We start from the raw sequence: 23176 nt of genomic DNA, 5'->3' as shown, positions 1-23176 counted from the left end.
TTCCTTATCACTTAGCTACTGGGGAGTGTATTACCCTCTTATGCTGTTGACCGTACATAATAAGTTGAGTCGTCGCCCACACATTGTCGCCGTACAATTTAATGCGGGAACAAATTAGCTTGTAACTCATTTAGTGAGCAATCGAGTCGCGGCCCCCAAGGGACCGATACTCGACTTCCCCCCCACTTCAGTAGGGGGAGCAAATATCCGGCTTTACGAGGATATGTCCGGGTTTTGCATTAAATTATTAACATAATTTACGGTTAATTATTTTGGTAACGTAATTTAATCTTGAAATTAATTATGTGTTTATAGTTTAATTACTTTAAAAAGCGTCTTTTTTTGCAGTTAGTGATGAACTTAGTGTAAAACTTTCCAGTCATAGTGTGATGATTTTTAGTTGCCAAATTTTTAGGTTATATATTTACAGATTAAACATGATTTTAATAAATAATAATGTAAGTTTATGGTGTCGACCTCTACGCTTTTAAGGCTTGATTTGATGTAAGTATGTAACATATTTATTATAAAATATTTAGGGTGTTTAGAATTTCCTTTCAATAATTAGATACGATATTGAAATAAAAATCTGCTTTGCTTTTAAACTTTAGTTTTAAATGAAAGGCTTTATAAAAACAAGGCACGTATCATATCACGGCTCGTTTGCAATGAAGGCTGTGCAGGATTTACTGACAGTTGACTGACTTTGACAGGAAAAATAATTAAAAAACCACCCTCACTCTACGTTTCGATAAAATACCGGAGCTATCAGAAATAACAGCACGGCAAAATGTCAGTCTTTGGAATTGTTTCTTTTAAATAAAGCTACGATTTTTCTTAATTAATTTTCGAAATTAAATGAATCGGATTTTGTTTTTTTCAATATCTGAAATGAATTTTCTGTTTTTGAGAAATCTGCTAACGTAAAACTTGGTCCCAGCAAAAATTAAGTTATAAGTAATATTTACTTATAACTTGTTTTCGTCCTCGTTGATTGTTCTAACTGCACATACCGCATAAATTAAATATTACTAATCGCTAAGAACAATTTAAAATTAATAATAGGCACAAAAAAAAATACTTTTTGTTTAAACGCTCGTATTGTATTTAAGAATTACATTACACATTTACACATTACGAGCTTGGAGCTAATAATGTGTAAATTGTGTATACTGTGTATATTCATTTATTGCTTTTTTTTCTCTCTCTTTCCGACAAATTAGGACAATATCAGAATTTCTGCCCACCATGGTCCCCCTACCAAAGTACACAAGACCTGTGAAGGTATTATTGTTACCCGTACGCGTACGATTGACGACTTTACTTCACAATTGTTTTAGTTTCGCTACACTTCGCGCTGAGGTTTTGTTCCCTAGTTATGTGTCTGTTATGAGTAGTGGGGAGGGGAGGTAGTTAAGGAGTGTTTCTATTGTTTTGTAGTGATTAGACTTTCAATTAGTTGTCTTGGAGTTTTGGCAACACTACTTAAAGGTACATATTAAAAAGTTGTGATTTGTGTTATTTTGTGTCGCATACATTGTAACGACTATCATAAGTGTCAATATTTGACCAAAATGAATAAATGATTTGATTTTGATCATCCATGATATGAATATTATATCAGAAAAATCTTAATGTGACCGTAGCAAAGGGTGTTTGCAAGGATCGTACTAAGTGGCGCTCTCTAGTCTCCGCCTACCTCTACGGGAAGAAGGCGGGATTATCGCTAACGTTTTCTCAATTGTTAGAATTAGTAATAAATGTATTTTGGCTATTAATGACTAGAGCATTTTCTATTATTATCAGGTTGGTTTTACCTGTCTAAAAATGTCTATTAAAAAATGAGTTTATAATTCACAGTTTCTCTGAGAGCGCGACTATCGTAAGTTTATAAAATAATCAATAATATTCTATTTATATAAGACACGTAGCAGGTACATAGTAAATATTGCGCGCTCCGTCAGTCATGATCCGGGTATGACGAGGAAGTTTTTCATTCATCAATATTATAGTAGCACTGAGAGCTGAGACAAAAGGTCAACTACAATACACTATGTATTATGTAAGTGTTTTTATGTACCTAATATTATATTATGATATACTAGTACTGTGATAATACAACCCTGTGACTTCGCTTGTGTTGGTAAATAACTACAACAACTACAACAACTTAATTAAAAGTCAACTTAATGCAGAATCCAGATGAATCGTTCGCTGGATGATGTCTGGACGCCAACGAACGGTTGGCAGAACTATTTTGTTTCGTTGACGAATTACTGATTAGTCGGTTTCATAGCAGAATGTTTCATACAAATAGTAAGTATAATTTACCTGTTCGATTTGTCATGTACTATCGAATCAATGCACCTCAATCAGCAGCCTCTACATTGAGCTTTACTCTGTAGCTGTACCTGCGTCAGAGATTTTTTGAGTGTCAATTATTCTGCTTTAGTGAGGAAAGTTTTTAAAACCTCCAGAGAGTCTGTAAACGGACAAAAACCCACTCATATTTGTTAATACATCTAACCGTAGGTGTATACTATAACTTAGTATATTTGTATCTGTAGGTGTATACTATACCTTACAGTATTTGTGGATGTTTACCTACTATACAGTGCTATGCTGCTATCCGTGGGTAGATTTATAGCAACCCTACAATAAGACAATATATTGTTGATTGAATTATTTTATTATTTAGGTTCGTGTGTATTTTTACCGCGAGTGTAATGACGTCACGTCCGTCGGTCGTGTTTAGTGGCGTCTGCGGTGTATCGATCATAACTGGTTTATGGCCTATGTTCATAGACTTTATCGTTGGATAACAATGTGGAGTAGAATATCGATGATGTAACCTTAGGTTAGGACGAAGTTTTAAGGGAAAGTTGGGTCAATATTTCTGTTAAAGTTGTTATAAAAAAAAATATAGCACGTTGCTTTTGAAGGCATTGCGATGATGTTCATAATATCATGGATAGTTCTTATTGAGATAAGCATATTTTTTAGAATTCCTGTATTTATAGTTCCTTTGCTTCGTTCGTATTATTATTGTCATCACGCTATACTCGTTCAAAATCTTTTGCGTATTTTTTTCTCACGGATTTTCATGCCTAATTCCATTAAAATCGATTCAGTTATTTAGAAGTGAAAGTGCAACAACACTCTTTATAGTATTTGAATATCTATCTGACAGTTCGAAGTAATACGGACCTGTAGCGCGATTTCGTATAAATCGTCCTATCAGAAAATTGATATTTAATTGTATCGCAAAAATTGTTCTTGCGACGCTAACTAGAGGCGCTCCTCAGATTTATCATACAATTTGTATCAATACCTAACCTGTTGTCAAAAGTCGATAGTTGTAGAGAATCGCGCTACTGTTCTTTAGAGAACTTTCATTAGAGAAAAATGTTACCTCGACAAAGAAGAACTGTTGGTTACAACAGTTATCTACAAAATACATTGAAACATTCGTCTGTATATTATTTGTCAGAACAAAACCGAATTCGCTGAAGACAAAACCGAACTTCCAATTATTGTATTAATTCGATATCCTTCAATAACTCACAAACAAATAGAACAGTACGAAAGCCTTCATTTCTAACAATAGTACGAATATAGTGTACTAGTACAGAAGTACCGTATTCGGTACTAATTAGGGTATATGTGATACTTTTAACAGATATTGAAAAGCTTTCTGGCTTTCTGGCATTTTGGCGATGTTTGAATTTTGTTTTGTTTGAAAATCACGTGTTATTGTACAATTGTTATTTGTTAAAATATAAATGATGACAGTCGAATATTCACTGTCTCCGTAGCGCGGTCGTTATTGACGCCACACCGCTACCAATGCGTTGGAAGGTCGTGGATTTGATTCCCACACGAAACAATTAATTGTGCGATTCACAAATAGTTGTGTTGTACTTTGTGTCCGTTGGTTGTAAAAGTCCCCGCGACACAAGAATAATTAGTTGGGTAGATGTCTTTGAAAAACAGGCTTACACGGCGCGTTGGTTAAACTGATTGCTCTATTAGTGCCTTAAAACAGGAGGGTGTGGGTTCGATTAAATAGAAGAAAGAGTACAGTCTACAAATGTTTGCTTTAGCTAATGCAAATTAGTTGTATGTGATTAAGTTAATGATCGTATTCCATTAAATGACTTCTTAGTAACAATAAGTAACTCTTACATAATTATATCTTATAAGTAATATACTCACAGAAGCTTGTTTTAATTATATGAAATATTCAGTAAGTAAGTATTCCAGTACTAAAGCTATAACAAAGCAGTCAGTCATAAATAAATTAATCTGTTCTTTGTAACAGTTCCATTAAATTAACTAAGTACTTAACTCTAGTACTTGTTACTTTTATTGAAGTAATATTCATAATTCTAACGGTACAGCGCCATCTGTCGGGATAAGGATCAAGTTTTTATGTGTCGATGAAAGTTTCATTTCAATACGTTTAATTTTATTTTATTATAAATTAATTCCTTGATATTCGTGATAAACCTTATCGTGTAATATTTAGCGACAATTTGAGATACAAGGTAGATTAAATATTTCTCCTCGTTTTAAGAGTAGATCACTTTGATTACTATAGTAAATATTAGTATATCACAGCAGAATAATAAAATATAACATCGTTTCTCGTAAAACTACCCATCTAAAACTTGACCTAGTCGACGTGTCTTAACTTCCCCATCCTTCATTACCCCAACGACGCTAGGGTAGTCAAACAGCCACATTCTCACGTCCACGGCGTAGTAATAGACAATAAATCCGCGCCACCCCTGTAACGTATTCAATTAGGCTTCGTAACTCGAGTGATGCATCGCACCCCTATTTGCAGAGGGCGAGAATATACTTCATAATTACTCGTAATTTTACCAGTAATTTACGTGAAATTTACCAGCAATATACGTGAAATTTACCAGTAATTTACCGGTAATTTGAGTGTAATTCTGTTGTTCTAATGTGTTGAGACTATTTGTCTTTTGTTTCCGTTCACATCATGAGTGTTGTTGTTAAGTGTGATTACTTGCGGTAATTGATTTTGGGCAATGAGTCACACCAATGATTTTTGTTATGAGCATATTTAAAAACTAGGTACTTCAAGGATAAAAAATCTGTTTTTATTTTTTTCGTATCTTCAAAAATGACCGAGATATTAAACGTCAAAGTATGGCCTTCCCGCCAAACTCCGGCGAAGCGGCCGCACGGACGTGTGACGTCATCTCACGACACTGCTATTTCGTCAGTACTTGCCGATACCTACATAGGCTCGTTGCGCTCTCGAGGTTTCGCTTTAAATAATTTGTTTTGCTTATTATAGTGGACAAACAAAATGGTTAGAAAATATTGTATTGTTCCTATGTGTACTAACTCCAGTGAAAAAACACCCCAAAAATTGTTTTTTTCTGTACCATGTAAACTGTTTTATATTTTTGCAAAAGACACCTAATCTAAAACTTAAAGCCCGGTTCTGATACTGTCAAGCGCAAATGTTAAATAGAAGTTTATTGCCTTTTGAACACTTCCTCAAGATCAAGATGCCATATCATGTTCATACATACCTAGCAATGAACTTCTACCTAACAGTTGATACTATTTAATAAGCAGTTCAATGACCTCACAGGCGGCGGCGAGCCGAGCGCGGCGGTTGAGTTGGCGTTGGTTTTTTGTTTTGAAAAAAGAACCCATGTTTATTAAATCTAATAATATCAAAATTAAAATGTTAGTTTAAAAGTTCTCATTACACACCCAATCATATAAGACTACCTACCTACAGAGTAGATTCATGCGTTCATATGATAGCCATCAACCTGACTAAAGACAGAGGCAGGGGTGACAACTTTTTTTTTTTTTATATAATATTATTTTAAAACTATGTTTTCCAAATTTACACTTGGTAGGTACGTAACACTCATTATTTTATTGTTAACTACACACAAAAATATTATTAGTAGTATACGAGTTCAACTTTCTTTACCTGGGTCTAGTTGATGATTGTGTGCGTGGCGATCGAGATCGAGGATAACTTATTTTACAAAAAACACGATGATTAAATTTATAACACATACACATACTCAGACTCTTTAAATATTAAATGCAAATCACTTTTCAAATCAAAACTCCGCATCACCAGCAGTCGAACAAGCGTGTCTGTTGCGTCGTGACGTCAGCGCATAGCGCGCGAAGCAACGCAAATTTAAAAAAGCAGTGAAACTTTATAACGCTGTAACTTCGGTAATTTTGATCCGATTTTGATAAAACAAAAACTATTATTATCAGCATAAGTACACAAATTAAATGCAGTATGTTTAATAGTCATATTTTGATGTGTTGGTGTGACTCATTGATGGTATTATTTTGTGGTTCTAAGCAATTCTATCGTAATATGAGGCTAACATTTCGTAATGCATATTGTATGGATATTTTCCATCCTAAATTTAAAAGTTTTTAGTTAAAATTCAGGGGATCCAAATAGTTTAAATAAAGTATTAAACAGTGAAGGTAATTTTTTTTTTTCTGGAGACATTTTTATCGTAGTCTCGAGTCTACAGGCTCGCCTGCGTTTACTTAGACATCTTACTCCCCGGCGCGAGGACTTAATTTTATTATATAATTATGAATGTATTTTTGTGATAAAACCCTGCAACAATAGTTATTGCTTAATGAAAAACAACCAATATTAAATAATATAAACCACAAGTAACTTTATTTCATGTGAGTTAAATGATAAATCTTAAATGATCGTTTGAACTCCAACTGCTGGTAGATTGACCAGAAATATTGCTTGCAGTGGTTAATAGCGATACTGTGATATAGTGACTTTGAATCGCTGATGTTTCTAATATAGAGTAACCATGATGAAAGCCGTTTATAATTAGTATAGCAGATACCTTATTATAGCTATTGAAGAATAGAAAAGCTTAAAATATGAGTGATGAGCCCATAACATCTTACAAAAATTACTTTGTTATTAACTCATCAAAATTATTTTTGGTCCAAACATATTTTAAAATCCATCCATTCCTAAAAACAAACCTCGTTTAAAACTTTAAAGAAAGTGTGAATAGTTGTCATTTCTTTCAGTATAACGTGTCAGATTTGTCAGGTTTACTTAAAGCTGATATTTTTACATTTTACATTTTCGTATCATTTGTTGAGACAAATGACGTTATTTTATAAAAGCATTAAAATTAGGACTCTTTTACGCTAAGTTGCAACGATTTACAACTGTTTAAGACATTGTGTTACACAACATTGTTGGTTGGAATAGAAGATACTGTTCTTATGCTTAGTTAGTTATTAAAATTTAGAAGTTATGTATATTCATTTAAATTTTTTTTTAATATCTCAATTTTCTTTCGGTTTAGAAATAAAATTATCTGGCGTCTTATAATAATTTACTTATTCCAGAGTTACAAAATTCCCGTCATTACTTCCAAGGCATCAAATACTGTACCGTTCTAGACGTTTAACAATTACAGATGCTATTGGACATGTTACTCATATCTTACAATACAAAGCATGATACTGAAGGGCTACTAAAGCGACGCAGATTAGTGGGAGATCACCTTAACTTCAAACCCGAGTACATTTCGACTAGTCGCATGAAAGGTCGTTATCCCTTCGAGTGTTATTTGTCACCGCTTTCATTCATTCGTTCTCGGTTATAATAGTGCAGGTCAACGCTCTCTCCTTCATTCAAGTGTATAATGAAGATTAGTGTAAACTTACTCTAATGTAATTTGTCAGAATCACTTCTGGGCATTATTTTTTGTTACATTTTAATCTTTAGAACTTATTTGTTTGCAGGAATGATTAAAGATATTGTTTAAGTCCTACCAGTAAAGAGTTTTACTTCATGCAAGTGCACATCTAGTTATACCTACAGTCCTAACCAAAGGTAGAAAGAAATACATTATGAATGTATTTAATTATCTTCACAAACATTTGGTATTTATTACATTTCATCACTTTTCCCTCTTTTTCTTTTCATGGCTATGTGTCCTGTATGAAGGTGGGATCATTCTTTTTTATACTTTTTTTTCATAACGCCCTACCTTTGATGTCGAATTTGACACCTGGTTAGCCTAAAAAACTTTATATTTTAAATGAAAGTCACCGTAGTGAAGGTTACGTTTTATTACATTCAACTATCTAATAAGATTATACAAAACCCTTAACCAGAACCGTCCAGTGTAATTAGTATATCCTGCAATCAAGCGATACAAATCGCACTGGAACTAGGCCTTTCGTCCTATTATTTCAGTACCTAATACCTTTATCGACAGATGCCAATGAAAAGGGTATTATACTCGTACCTTCCCCGGATCATTCCTCGGAGATTACAGATTCAGGTTATATAAATACCTCGGAGTATCTCCGCTCAATATCTGATCTTAGTCCTAAGTTAGTTTATGTTAAATACTCCACTTTGATCCCTTTGGGAATGTGTTTTATTTTGAAGAGAAGTCCCAGAAAGTTTTTGATGAAATTGGGTTGGGGATCTTGAAAGAAGGGTTTAGATGGCTGACAAATTGTGAAGGTCATTTGCAAACACGATATCTCAGAGATCCACAAACATACCAACTCCTTTTGTACATGGTATTGTAAAGTACTTTATAGTAAAGTTTATAATATAAAGGATAGCTGAATTAAAATATTCAAATTTCGTATTTGTTGTCATTAAAGCATAAACACTTTTTAAAGTCCATATCAATGCACTCCAAAGTTTCTCCCGTTGACTTTCTGACGATTCGACCAATTTTTAATCAAAGCCTATAGTTTTCTTGACAGTGAAATTGATTACAAAATCGAAATCAATACTTCGCTGCAATTATACATTTTATTCCTTACTAAACTATTGAACCTTATCAACAGTCTTACAAGAGCGTAGTAACAAAAGAACATCTTTGCTATCAAAGGCTGGTGTGTTGACAAGAGAGATGGCCGCGCGACATGATAAATAGCGCGACGGAGTTAAGACAAATGGCGCACAGTCGCACGTCGATCACTAGCCGTGAGACTAGACGTGGCGCACCACACGGTACTGGCGATAGTTAGGGTTATACATTACTTACAGATGAAGGGCTATCACGTAGCTCAGTTGATAACTATTTAAAAACCAGTATGATGTACATTGCTTTCTTCCTTGGATTATCGTGATCAACCCGTTACGTCAAAGCAGCAATGTACTGAATAGTGACAACCAATTGACGTACTCTACTTGTCAACTGACATCTTACCTAGACCCCTTTAAAATAACAGCCGGAAGAACGAATATATACAGGTATATAAAATATCAATATACTTCGACCATTTGAAAACGTAGTAAAATGAATTTATGGAAAAAAATAAATTTTCAATTTACATAGTTTATTTTCACTACACCAGCTAGTCCAATATGCAATACACATACATTGTGTTATTGTTTACGAAATTTCCAATTCTCTTTTTATTTTAAATGTTATAAAATAATTAAGCATGCTTACGTTAAAAATAAAATGCTAGATTTTCAAAAGTCAACCAAATTCTAACTGAAATCGCGAAAAAATATTAACAAATATTTTTATTATTGTCATAATCCCCATTGAAAAAAAAAAATGTTTTTTTTTATTATAAATGATTAAACATATCCAAGTATTATTCACTATAATAATGAGTATTAAACCTAACTACTTGAATCAGTTCAATCTCCCCACAGCTCCTAACTAGTGCCTATCGTATTTAAAGTCGATATAAATTGATGAGTACGTCTGAAAGCCTATTTGTCTACACAACGAGTATATTGCTGCTTCAATGGCAGTTCATTTTGAAACTAAATCGGTTGTAATCGACTACCATTGCCTTTATGTATTGCGAATTGTAGATAGTTGAAAGTCTTATGAGGCGTATAGTTTGTAGCTAACTGTTCGCCTATTTTTTTGCAACTAGTAGTTTTTCGTTCGTCATGATATTTATTTAGAGTACAAAGTTTGATATAATTTAGAAGGACTGTGATACAGTGACAACATAACTAGCAATAATAATTAAAATAAATATAAGTAATTAGTTCAAATTGCAAAGAAAAAGAGTAACTTGAAAAAGTTGGTTGACTGATAGAGAATTACTTTGGCTTAAGTCCGCCATTATACCAGTACTTCGTATGTGAAAAATAAAATAAATAAATCAATTATACCAGGTGCTATCTAATTGCCTCCCGGACGGAGAAAGACATCTCAGTCCACTTAATTACATAAACTTAAATTCGTAGCTTACAATTCGCAACAAACTCTACGCCCCATGTGCGTAGTCTCTGCACGTAAATTATATCATTAGTTATAGAGGGCGGCACCTGGTACCTGAGACGCTCAACTATCTGTACAGTAATGTATGGGGCTCGCAAGTGTTTCGTTTGACCCACTACATTCACTGTGGATGTATGGCCTTGTAATTGAACGGGTTTAATAGTTATATGTTATTTATGGGGCCTTTTGAAACTTATCGTACTAAAATAAAGTTTTAGGTCTTAGTTCTTATATGCTGAATTGTACAGACTTTGTAAGACTCCTAACTCCATGGATCAACTAAAACGAAACGAAACAAAACGGCTTCACCGATTTTCCTGAAATTTGTGAGCAAATTGAGTAGGTCTGAGAATCGGCCACCATCTTTCAAACCCCTAAGTGACATGATATTTTTTTTTTATTTATATGGCAAAACAACTTTTGCCGGTTCAGCTAGTTAATAAAATAATATAAATCATAAATAAAAACATACAAATGATAAGTTAAAAATTATAGGGCGTGGTTAGTTTTGAAACATGTTTACAAAAACAAAAATCCCAATTCTGAACAACCACTGGCAAAGTTACCAAAAAAAAAACCTCCTTATTTTTTTCCTCCCAAAATAGCAGCATTTCTCCCCAAATCCTCATTCCTTCAGACAGATGATAGTATTAGGTGCGGAGGACAACAGAGCCTAGATCAGATACAGGCATCAGTCACGCGAGATAACATCAAACGTATCGCCGACGGTGAATGACTGCTGGTGAAGATCCCACTGATATGGGAAAAAGAAGGACTTTTTTTTACCTCCTGTGTGTTTACCTATGTAAATATATTAACCCCCAGTTTCTGAAGTACATTTAGCGGTAGTTTATCTATTCAAGTTTAAGCTGATATAAACATAACAATTTGAATAGATAAACCTCAGAAAAATGTACCCTAGAAACCGAAAAGTTTTGAAATGAATATGAAATAAAATCCCCAACATTCAGCAAAAAACTTTTATTATTTCGTATTTTCATCTCTTGTGTTTAGATTAAAAAACTCAGTTAAAACGACCCTGTTCCAAATAATTCATAGTAGAAAACTACAAGCAAAAGTGCTAAAAGACAGAAAATCCAGACCGTAGTTAGTTTCGTCGTTTGAAAAAGCTAATTTCCTCACAAACCAAAGCCCAAAACACTAATAAACAGTTCAAAACTGTGTGCCCGCAGGCCTGCACCAAACTTTATAATTCAAAGCGCACTTCTGTTTGCGTACACACCGCTTCAGCGCTTTGTAGCCTGCCAACATTGCCCGCCGTCTCGTGGCAGAAGCGCTGCAGCGTCATACGGGTTGTATTGTCAACAATCAGATAACCAGCCGGTTAGGTAAAGGAATCAGGCTCATTGAATTAGTGTTTATAAAGTTTTAAGCAGTAGACGTAGTCTGCCAAATCAAGAGCCAGCTGGCCAGCTTTGAACTACTTTAACGAACTGTGCAAAACAATGCGTTTGTGTTTTGATTCACAGATGCTAGTGAAACTTATGATATCTGTCAAAAACAGTTTCCTCAATTCTATAGATTTTAGTTTATTCTTAGTTATTTTTGCCTTGATGTAAATTTGTGGTAGGATGCAACAAAAATACTGTTATTTAAATTTCCTCACGCAATTCCATTTCAAACGTAATACAAACAAAAATCCCTAAATCAGACGGATTATAAAAGCAAGCCTATTAAAAAGTTGTAATATTTATTAGCGCAGTGAACGTCAGAACTCAGCGCACAAAGAATAAGTCGCCAACTTTGCCAACTGTGCAACTTTGCCCATCAAACGTGTTCTGATAAGCAAGTGCGTTAGTCTTGTAACGACTGTGTAAAGCCACATAGGTGAGCTGATTAGATTTGTAATCACTCAGCTTTATTGCTAGTTTCATTTGTAACAATATAAAATAGTTGTCAGAATCAAAGCTAAAATGTCGATAGGACGCACTAAGCCTTACGGCGTTTCATATTCAGCTATGCGAAGTCAAATCATTGTGGGATTGATATTACGTTTTTAATTTAAAAAAGCCATGAAAATATTTTTTTTCTCGATGTCGACTGTTACACGAATGTCTTTCTAATAAAAATTAAAAAAAAGATTATTCATCAAAAAAGTATTTACTGTATTTCCGTTCACAGTATAACTTCTCTGACTACTTCTTTAAGCTAAATTACATAACAAATAAATACAGTTTCGGCCTTTAAACGACCGCCAGTCATCGGCTTTAAACGTCCATTTAACCGAAAATCCCACAAACAGCGTCCACGTACCAACACAAACTAATTATCCCCCTCGATCTGGCACGAGATCAAAGCGTTTCCTCCGCCGCGCCGACTTCCTGAACCACAGGCACCAGGCTCCTGCTGCAGCCGCCCGCACTTCCCATCACCTTGAACTACTAACACCACTCTTTACTCAAGGACTTTTTGAGATGAGGGACTTGAATTATGGGAAAGTTATTGATTTATTATAATTTATTGTGAGTTAAGTGTTGACCAAAAAATAATCTTGTAGTAAGTGTGAGACTGAGGCAAAAATATATGTGATGGTTATGATATTAAATATTTAACTATTCGTGTGTTGGTTTCTTCTGCAGATATATTGGTTCCTTCTTATCGAATCAAATAGGTACATCCCTAAATAAACGTATTGTTTCATAAAGCAATGCTACTGTTGACAGATTCACCATCACATAGCTGGTCACTGAAGAGGACTTCTCTGGTCTTAGATTATTTATGTAATTCCTAATTTACAAGGTTTTTTAACATTCTGATTTATCTATTCTAAAATATAGATGAACTACTTGATTATGTAAAACCTCTTGCTTTAGTAAACTGTAGTATAAGTAGAACAAGGTAACTAATCCGTTATCTAAGAGCGTTATTATAAAATTATATTATATTCCATCAAAACGTAACGCGTACATGAAAGTTTCGATAACATTAGCACTCAAATTATTCACAGCCAGGGTATGTACACATTAGAACTAAGAAAATTGTACTAAGAAATATTTATGTTCTAGAACTATATCCAAATTTAATGTAGTTTTAATCTCGGTTTAATTATAATCCATGCATTGGGTGGCTTACCCCCGGTTTCTGAGTACATTAAGCGATAGTTTATCTATGCAATAGCATTTTTATAAGAGTTTAAACGCTGTTGAATTGATAAACTACTGCTAAATGTACTCAGGAACCGGGAGGTAGAAGTCTTCAATTTTCGATTATTAGGAAAACCAATAATTTTAATGTTTGTTGGTATATTGTCAACACTTATTACACAAGAATAATACCATAAATATGAAACCTTGAAGTATTTTTGGGGTAAATCAATCACGGTGCTATAAAAAATATTAAGCTAACTTTAAAGTAATTTACAAAGAGCTCTAATGTGTACTCAAGCTCAGAAATTGTGGTGTTCGAGCGTCGCTTAATTTATTAAGATTTGTATGCGCGCGGCAACTTTGCCTGTAATATGGTAATGTTGGTGTTATGCACCCGAGCGAACTTGCTCGCTTGTCAAACATTGCCGCAGAGTGTCGGCTGCTTCAAATACATTCCACAATATTTGATTTTACACTTAAAATACCTCTAACATTTTGGGAGAACAAGTGGTTTTTGAAAGTCACTTGCTTATGTTCGTATTTTCTTAATGTTGTGACTAAAATAATTAAAGATTTTAAATTGATAAAAACTAATACACTTTATTTTTCGGTTAATTTTATATATCAATCAATGAATTAGATATCAAGTAATTGTTAGAAATCATGTTTATGTTATAAAATCGATACTGTAAATAAACAAAAAAAGCACATGGAACACCATCAAGAACCTAACTTACTTTAGTTATCTACTATTTCGTATACTTAGTCACTTACTACCAAACACATCAATATCACCATACTTCAAATCAATAAATTACCAAACTACCCCATAACTCGTATCCCAAAACAAATCATAAAACATATCCCAAGATTAATAGTGTACCTTCCACTGAATGTTATTCCCGTTCCACGGAGCTGAATACGGAAGATATTAGACAGGGCACAGGTGAAAATAACTTACTGGCCACGCCTACAACACTATTAACCGACCCTTTCCTAACTTGCCTTGCAAAATAACACACTTTCTTACACACCTGAGATACGGCGCTGAGAAATCTTGTTGAGATAAAAAAGTAAATATGTTTGCTTAATATTTTACTTGTACACAATCAGTCATAATGTAAAATGACATGTAATAGGTATATAGTGCCTGTGCTATCGCCTAAACTAAATATAAGCTTACGGACAATTCATCAGTTAAAATGTACTTGAAAAATTAGTTCCTTCGGAATACGCTAGGGGCGCTAATCAACTAAGTCGTGTGTAATATTTTCAGCAGCTGTCTCGATAGTAATAGAATGTCTCCTCTCTATACTGTGATTGCTAATTACGTAGTCTGGGGCTCGACTCAGGACGAACAAAATGCTTTTTGCTCGGCAGACATTTTTGTAGCTTAAAGTTTGATTATGTATGCAAAGAACGGCAAAAAGGCTTACCCGTGAATTCAATGTACTAAAGAAAATTGGAAAAATGTTCGTAAGACCAATGCTGTGATAAACAAAACCAAATAAAATGGTTTTACAATACAAATAAATGTAAGGCACTACAGAGCATCGAGTACTGGCACTACACCACTCCGAGTATTGAGTTTGCTTTTTTATTCAACATTGCAGCACTTACAAATGTGTCACTTAACATAAATAAATGAAGGCTTGTATACGATATGTCAACGTAATTTGGTCGTAGTCGCAGACGTCCGAACACCTACGGCATTAAATATCGACGACGGAACATCGAGCGAGCATGAAATATTCAGCGTTTAGCCAGCGACGACGACCCCTCCGCTCCGCGCCGCTCCCGACCCGCTCCCTGCCCGCTCCCGCGCCGCGCCCGGCCCGCTATTCATTGCTCTCTCGAGCCTTGAATTCTGTAGTGGCGAATCTAAAAAGCGATGTGTAGTCAGGTGTGGTGGTCGATTCGTCTCCGAATATTTTATGCGAGAGCTGTCGGTAAGCGCGTGATTGTCCTCACCGCCGTATTTCTTACGCTTTAGTGACGCTTCGTAAGTGGCCGCTGTACTTTATGGTCTGCAAAGGGTTCGCCGATATTGACAACCTTTTGTGGAACTGTCTTACCGAAATGTACGGAGCGATTCGTCGCCCGCTGAAATAAAGGATCGGCTCGGAATCTCGGTAGAAAGTCAACATTTTTTTAACTAAATCTTCGTCGTCCCGCCACGGGCCTGTTTGCCTATTACGGTCCTGGCGACAGGAGGATTATCATTTTATCCTCGAGGATTTTTTTAGTGAAAATGAATTTAAATATCACTTTCGTGGCATACAAATTCATTGTCGGTTTCTCGAGTGAGCGTCCACGTGTCGCTCCAACTTTTCCCATTATTACATTTTCGGGAGCCGAAGGGAGAGTCGATAATATTCTTTATTATGGAGTTTGTGTCAGAAACGCACTTACTGTTAAAATCCTTGAGAGGCGAGAGAAAAAGCAACCGTATTCACGCAACAGATAATAATAACACTTTACAAACTTTTGGAAGAAACAAAAACACAAACAGATAAAAAAATGGTCTTTGTTTCGAAATATTTTATAGAAAACCGTCAAGGAATTAAAGTAATACCTGGCAAGATATGATCAAATTAACTAACGCCTTGAAGCAGCACTGTAAAATAAAGTGAAGCCAAAGAGAATATCTAAAACGAAATGTAAAATATTATTAACAGAGAACAGAGCAAACACGAGGGATAATGTAAAACACAAAGCAGAAGGAATAAAAACTACAATAGTCTTTTATTTGGAGAGTAACTGCGCAGATTCACGCGACGCTTTTTATTCCCCTTCCATGAGTGTTGTGGAGGTCCCGCGATGGTATAACGGGAATTATAAAGTAAGTGGACTGTATAAAGATTTATTGATGTACTCAACAAGTACTGTACATGAACTCGATTTGTTAACCGCGAATTATATAATTTAAATATTTGCGAGAGCGTGCGATACGAGTATGCGTCGTAGGCTTGAACAGCTGACTGGTCTCGAATCACGGAGGTCGATGGCCTGAGCGGTGACGGCGCGCGCGCCCCTCCGTCGCACCTCTGTCGCACCGCTGCCGCGCCCTGCGGGCGCCGTGCCGAGTGTGTGTTAAGATGAATGTCTTAACATACTCCCCCCGTTGAAGTGTCTTCAACATTGCTGGTGGTGTCAACTGGAAGGGGACAAATTGTGTTAAAAGCCCGCCGAAGGACTCCCTTGCGCGTGCGGATGTCTGCGACCCTTGCGATGCCATCTTTGCCAGGTAGCACCCGAACTATGCGACCCAGAAGCCACATCAAGGGCGGCAAGCCCTTGTCCTTTATGACGACAAGTGTTCCTTCCTTCAACTCTCCCGTACTACTACGCCATTTCGTTCTCTCCTGTAGCCATAGGACGTAATCATTAGAGAACCGTGTCCAAAAATGCTGCTTCAACTGCTCGATGCGGCGAAATCGTTGTAGATTCGTGATCTTGAGGTGCTCAATCTGTGGATGTGGCGGCATGATTAAAGATCGTCCAATTAAAAAGTGGGCAGGAGTCAGAGGTGTTAGGTCAGTAGGGTCATGGGACAAAGGAGTAAGGGGTCTAGAGTTGAGAACGGCTTCAACTTGTATTAGGCATGTAGTCATCTCCTCAAAAGTTAAGTGAGTTAAACCTAAAATACGCCTGAGGTGGTGCTTTGTGGATTTTACTGCGGATTCCCACAATCCACCGAAGTGTGGGGTATAAGCAGGTATAAATGAGAAGTTGATGCCTGGATCAACATCGTGAAAGTTAAAATCTTGTGAAAGGAGGTTTGACAATTCATTGAAAGCGCCGACAAATGTAGTACCGTTGTCGGAGAAAATGTTACGAGGTTTACCTCTGCGAGCAATAAACCTACTTAAAGCTGCTATGAATGCCTCTTTTGTGAGGTCTGAGACGAGTTCCAAGTGGATGGCTCTCGTTGCTAAACACACGAACACGCAAATAAAACATTTTATTAGTCTACAGCCCCTCCCCTTTCGGTCAGCAATCAGGATTGGTCCAGCATAATCAACCCCTGTATCTAAAAAGGGAAATTCTAAATGTAGTCTCTGCTCTGGAAGGTTGCCCATGACAGGCTGAATAGTGCTAGCCTTTATTCTACAGCATTTGACGCACTGATGAACAACCCTTTTGGCTAAGTTTCTACCGCCGAGAGTATAATAATTATGACGAATCGTGGCGAGTAAGAGCTGTGGACCAGCATGTAAAAGACGAACATGAAACATTTGAAACAAACGGTTACAAATGGTGTGTTTACTGGATAATAGAATGGGGTGTTTAACATTGTAGTCGTAGAATGAATTGTCCAGTCTACCACCCACACGAATTAGGTCACTAGAAGTATCCATAAACGGAGATAGCGCTAAAAGCTTATTTTTTGAGGGCAATGGTTTGCCGAATAATAGTAATTTGTATTCTTCAGGAAATGATTCCTGTTGACTTAATCGTAACAAAAGATTTAATGAGTTGTCTAGTTCAGTATGTGTGAGTGCGCCACGTTGTGGTGATTGTCCTTTGCAATTGTGTATGAATCTCATGACATATGCCACCACACGCTGTAATTTATTAAAATTAGACAGCCTATTACCCAACAAAGAAATAGGGTTAGTGATAGGTTCTAAAATGTCTGTATGGAAGGCTGATATTATTTCTTGTGAATGTAATTCATTTTCACAATGTGAGTTGGGAAACAGCGGCCACGAGGACGAGTCTCTGTGAAGAAATTCAGGTCCTGTCCACCATATAGAAGAAGTTAATAATTTGTCGGCGCTTAGTCCGCGCGAAGCGAGGTCTGCGGGGGTTTCTTGAGACGGAACATAACGCCAAGGAACTCCTCCTACAGAATCCTGAATCTCAGACACGCGATGACGAACAAAGGTCTTCAGTTGTGTGGGTGGCATCGATAACCAACCTAGAACAATAGTAGAGTCGCTCCACATGAAGACATCATCGATACGTAATGTGAGCGACTGACGAACCTTGACATAAAGCCGTGTACCCAGTAATGCAGCGCATAACTCTAGTCGTGGTATAGTAGTCGGCTTGATGGGAGCTACTTTACTCTTTGCAGTTAAAAGATGTGCATGAACTTTACCGTCCCGAGACACACTGCGAACATACACACAGGCTCCGTAAGCTCTCTCAGAAGCATCAACAAAAACATGCAATTGTAAAGAGCTGGGTGACTCACACGTTATCCATCGAGGTATGTTGAATGTATTCAACATATGTAAAGAAGTTTGAAATATATTCCAAGCGATTTGAATGATTTCTGGGACAGGCTCATCCCAAGAACATTTGGTAAGCCAAAGTTTTTGCATAATAATTTTAGCCTCTACTATGCTAGGGACCACTAGACCAACTGGATCAAAAATTTGAGCTATTGTGGACAATATTTGACGTTTTGTGACTGTGCTACTTTGTGTAATGGGCAAATTAATAACAAATGAAAATGAATCACTTGAGCAGCGCCAATTAAGACCTAGAGTTTTTGACATTTCATCTAGACTCAAATGTACTACGTCAGAGTGATCAGAATCTATACATAAAGCTTGTAATACCTCTGGGGAGTTCGATTGCCACTTCCGCAGATTGTACTGGGCAGAATGAAGAATTTCTACGACTCGACGACATTTTTGCACCACTGCTGAAACAGATACATCACCTGATAAATAGTCGTCAACATAAAAATCATGCTCCAAACTATACCGTTCAACTGGGTCCGAACACTCTTTTGACAATTCAAATAAACATCGAACTGCAAGAAACGGCGCCGACGATGTGCCGTATGTCACCGTATTGAGCGTATAGCACTGCACAGGCAATTCGGGACTGGCTCTCCACAGAATTTTTTGTAGAGTTCGCTGATCTTCTCTAACAAGAGTTTGCCTGTACATTTTCTCAATATCTGCACTAACTACTATCTTGTGTTGACGGAATCGAAGCAGGATGGACAATAAATCGTCTTGAAGTGTCGGGCCAACCATTTGGATGTCGTTGAACGACTTCCCTGAGGTTGTTTTAGCGGAAGCGTCAAATACAACCCGAAGTTTCGTAGTAGAACGAGACTCTTTCAAAACTCCGTGATGGGGTAAGAAATATGAAGGAGTACTTGACTTACCAGAACATATCGACATGTGTCCTAACTTGATGTACTCGTTCATGAAGTCTACATACAGATCTTTATAATGAGAATCTTTGGAAAGACGTCGTTCAAGAGATAGAAATCTTTGTTTAGCCATGATGAGAGAGTCACCTAGTACATCAGGAGACTCTTTGAGCGGGATGTTCACCACAAATCGACCGTCTGGATTGCGAGTGGTGGTGTCCACAAAGGATTGTTCACAGGCTCGCTCCTCAGCTGTAAATTTATGCTTAGAGTCAATTGAATCCAGTTCCCAGAAACGTGTTAACTCAGTATGTAAACTGTCCGTTAACATGCACAACTGTGGGGCTGAACTATGTTGATAATACCCGCCTGATATGAGCCAACCCAACTTTGACTCGAACAAAGTTGGCATGTTTTTACCTAGATCGATACGATTCGCCCCTATAATGCCCCAGAATACCTCCGCGCCTACTAGAATGTCAACTGATGACGGAATGTAGTAATTGGGGTCAGCTAGACGAACGTTCTCAGGTATGTGTATAAGATTGGAATTAACAAAGGTACTTGGAACTGATGATGATACCTTTGGTAGGACAAAGCAGTCAATATCAATCTTAAAATCACTATAAAGCGATTTTAATGAAATTTGACAGCCTAAAGAAGAAGTAGAAGATATTTGATTAATACCTATAACTTTAGAATTGGCATTAAAAGTGGAAATTTGGAGCTTACGTACAAATCCTTCAGAGATGAAGTTTGCCGTACTACCATTGTCCAATAAAATCCGTGCTTGCCGGTGGTTTCCCCTGTCGTCCAGTACCTCCACGAGTGCTGTGGAAAGAAGAACAACTCGAGAAGTAGCGGAGTGATTTGCTGATAGTACAATGTTTTGGATATTAGGGCTAGTATCATGGTCATGTAGTAGAGTGTTGTGTTTTTTAGAACAATACTTGCAATGACCTGATTTACACTTACTGACGTCGTGATCTGATTTTAAGCAATTCACACAAATTTTGTAACTATTGACTTTCTTAAGTCGATCTTGCGGTGAAAGACTTCTGAAGTCTTTACATGAAAATATAAAATGATTTTGCTGACATAAAGGACAGGATATTTGTGTGGATTTATCCTCAGTATGTGTTAAAAAACTTTTACTTTTGGTACCAACACTATGTGTAGAATAGTTAGAGTTTGATGATCTTGACTCTTCAAGAGTTTCAAGCAAGTCAGCTCTACTGCTCAAAAACGTAATAAAAATATTTAGTGTTGGAGGGTCTGTCAGTGTGTTCCTATGCTCTTCCCACTCGCGGTTCGTCACCTGATCGAGTTTACTGGTAACTATATAAATAACAAGAGTATCCCAATGCTGCACCGGTTGACCTAGGGTTGACAATGCCCTGAGATTCTTATTAGTAGTGTCGATAACATAGCGTAATGACTTACTTGATTCATGTTTGATGGGCTGTATATTGAAAAGAGCTTGTACATGATTGTTAACAAGCAGTCTTTTATTGTCGTACCTGTCACACAACAACTTCCAGGCCGCATCATAGTTTTCTGACCTAAAGTCTAGGTTATCTACTACGAGAGAAGCACTACCTTTCAATGAAGCACGTAAATAATGTAATTTATTGATCTTATCGATGCTATCGTTTTTGTGAATAATTGATGTAAAAGTGTCCCTAAATTCTAACCAATCCTGATAACTGCCGGAAAATTTAGGTAAATCAATTTTTGGTAAGCGTATAGTGTTTTGTTTGTGTGTGTGATTAGAACAAGAAACATCGACCTCAGAATCCGTGCGGCGACTCCGAACGCTGCTTATTAGGTGCCGAGCAGAAGCCACCAAACCGTAGTACTGCTTTTCGAATTCCTCGCGTTCAGCATATTGCTCGCTCGGGTCGTCCACTAAAGCTTCCAGGTCCATCTGTAAGGCGTCATATTTTTCGTATAACGTTTCAATTAAGTTAAGGCGATGTTCGACTTCAATGACTTGCACATCACTCAACCGTTCACAAGTTTTTGAAATAAGTAAAAATGCCGAAAATTGCGTAAGCTTAGCTTTAATCGAAGCACGCTTCTTGATTAATGCTTTTGTATCAGACATGTTAATTAAGTATGAAGAATGGAAGTTTAAAGCTTGAAATTTAGAAAAGAAAAAGTATAATGAACCGCTTATATTTGCCTTATGGAAATATACCTATATTAATTTAAGCTAAAAGTGCTTGATTTTAATGAAATCAACGCTTAACAACAGCGAAATGCAGCAGAATACTAGCCTGTGTATTGCAAATATTGACAAATTATCACTACTTACCTGTAATAATAAGCTAAAATGCAAAATTTAATTAAATGGGATGATTAAATGACAGTGAAATCGAGTACTAACTAACTGAATGAACGAATGAATCAATGAAATGTGTCTAATACAAGGTTCAAAGTCCGTGATGACTCAGTTGACAAATGACTTGCAACTTTGACAGAAATGAAATTAGCTGATTCACGTTATAATAACGAAAAATAATGGCACTGATGGGATGAATAAGTGATTGGGTGATAAAATGGGTATGGAATAATGAGAATGAAGGAATTGAAACGATCTTACGGCCTCCTGGAGCAAACCACTATGTAATGTTGATGTGACGCGGAGATGTTGTTGAACTTCTCTTGCACGACGACTATCTGATGTACATAGGTATGTACGTAGATCGCTTCCGATGAGGATTCCTTTGTTCGCAGTCTTGTAATCTTGTCCTAAGTACAGCAACTTCTCGGTAACTCCTTTTCGGTTCAAATTTTGACGGTTGAAGGACCAAAATGTTGTGGAGGTCCCGCGATGGTATAACGGGAATTATAAAGTAAGTGGACTGTATAAAGATTTATTGATGTACTCAACAAGTACTGTACATGAACTCGATTTGTTAACCGCGAATTATATAATTTAAATATTTGCGAGAGCGTGCGATACGAGTATGCGTCGTAGGCTTGAACAGCTGACTGGTCTCGAATCACGGAGGTCGATGGCCTGAGCGGTGACGGCGCGCGCGCCCCTCCGTCGCACCTCTGTCGCACCGCTGCCGCGCCCTGCGGGCGCCGTGCCGAGTGTGTGTTAAGATGAATGTCTTAACAATGAGCTAATTAACTAGTGGGATGCTACGGATTAAAATTATCCTTACATTAATATTCTTTTTACTCTTTGTTTTTAGATTATTCGTATTAAAGGCTGCTTTAGGAATTAAGGAAGTATTTTTCAATATTCTGCATGAATAGACGATAAAATATCCTCTCCTACACCATTATTGTCATGTGTCATGTGAGCTTGCAGTCTCAATTTGGGAAAATATACATTGGCCATGAACGGGTTACGTTAAGTTTGATTTTCTGTGTGACATTACGTTTATAGGTTTAGTCTTTGCTCATGACTTTATTTCGCAAATCTATGTTAAAAAAAGTATAGCCTATTTATTTCACTGTGATACGTGCCGTCCTCGGGCACGTTACCCGAGGACGGCGATGCGGAGATATTTTATGATGCCTTATATTAATTTCATTTATGTTTTATTTCCTTTATTATTATTATTTTTTTTTTCGTTTGTACATATAAAATTATTATTTAATGTGTTAATTTAAGGTTTAGTTTTAATTATTATTGT

At 36.5% G+C, this 23176-nt stretch overlaps 2 protein-coding genes across 16 annotated transcripts in view; one reads left to right on the top strand and one right to left on the bottom strand.

Annotated features, from left to right (window-relative positions):
* The window catches only part of LOC142984925 (zwei Ig domain protein zig-8-like), a 456021-nt gene that overhangs the window by 246520 nt on the left and 186325 nt on the right, over positions 1-23176 (top strand). The gene's annotated exons all lie outside the window — the stretch shown is intronic.
* Positions 16250-22008, bottom strand: LOC142984379 (uncharacterized). Of its 12 annotated transcripts, XM_076132321.1 has the most exons (5): positions 21841-22008; positions 20256-21450; positions 19536-19775; positions 18976-19061; positions 16250-16872 (listed from the first exon to the last, which is right to left on the bottom strand). In XM_076132321.1, exons 2-5 carry the CDS (start codon positions 21448-21450, stop codon positions 16510-16512), a joined length of 1884 nt encoding a protein of 627 aa, XP_075988436.1. In that variant the 5' UTR covers positions 21841-22008; the 3' UTR covers positions 16250-16509. The 12 variants fall into 12 exon arrangements, 9 of the variants coding, with proteins under 9 accessions (XP_075988436.1, XP_075988085.1, XP_075988175.1 ...); XM_076131970.1 differs by having other exon boundaries at positions 20256-22008; XM_076132060.1 differs by having other exon boundaries at positions 18976-19058; positions 20256-22008.

The sequence above is a fragment of the Anticarsia gemmatalis genome, chromosome 1 (assembly GCF_050436995.1).
Source record: "Anticarsia gemmatalis isolate Benzon Research Colony breed Stoneville strain chromosome 1, ilAntGemm2 primary, whole genome shotgun sequence".
In the NCBI taxonomy this organism is placed as follows: domain Eukaryota; kingdom Metazoa; phylum Arthropoda; class Insecta; order Lepidoptera; family Erebidae; genus Anticarsia; species Anticarsia gemmatalis.
Note: the sequence above shows the minus strand (reverse complement) of the source record. Positions and strands in the feature narration are given on the sequence as shown.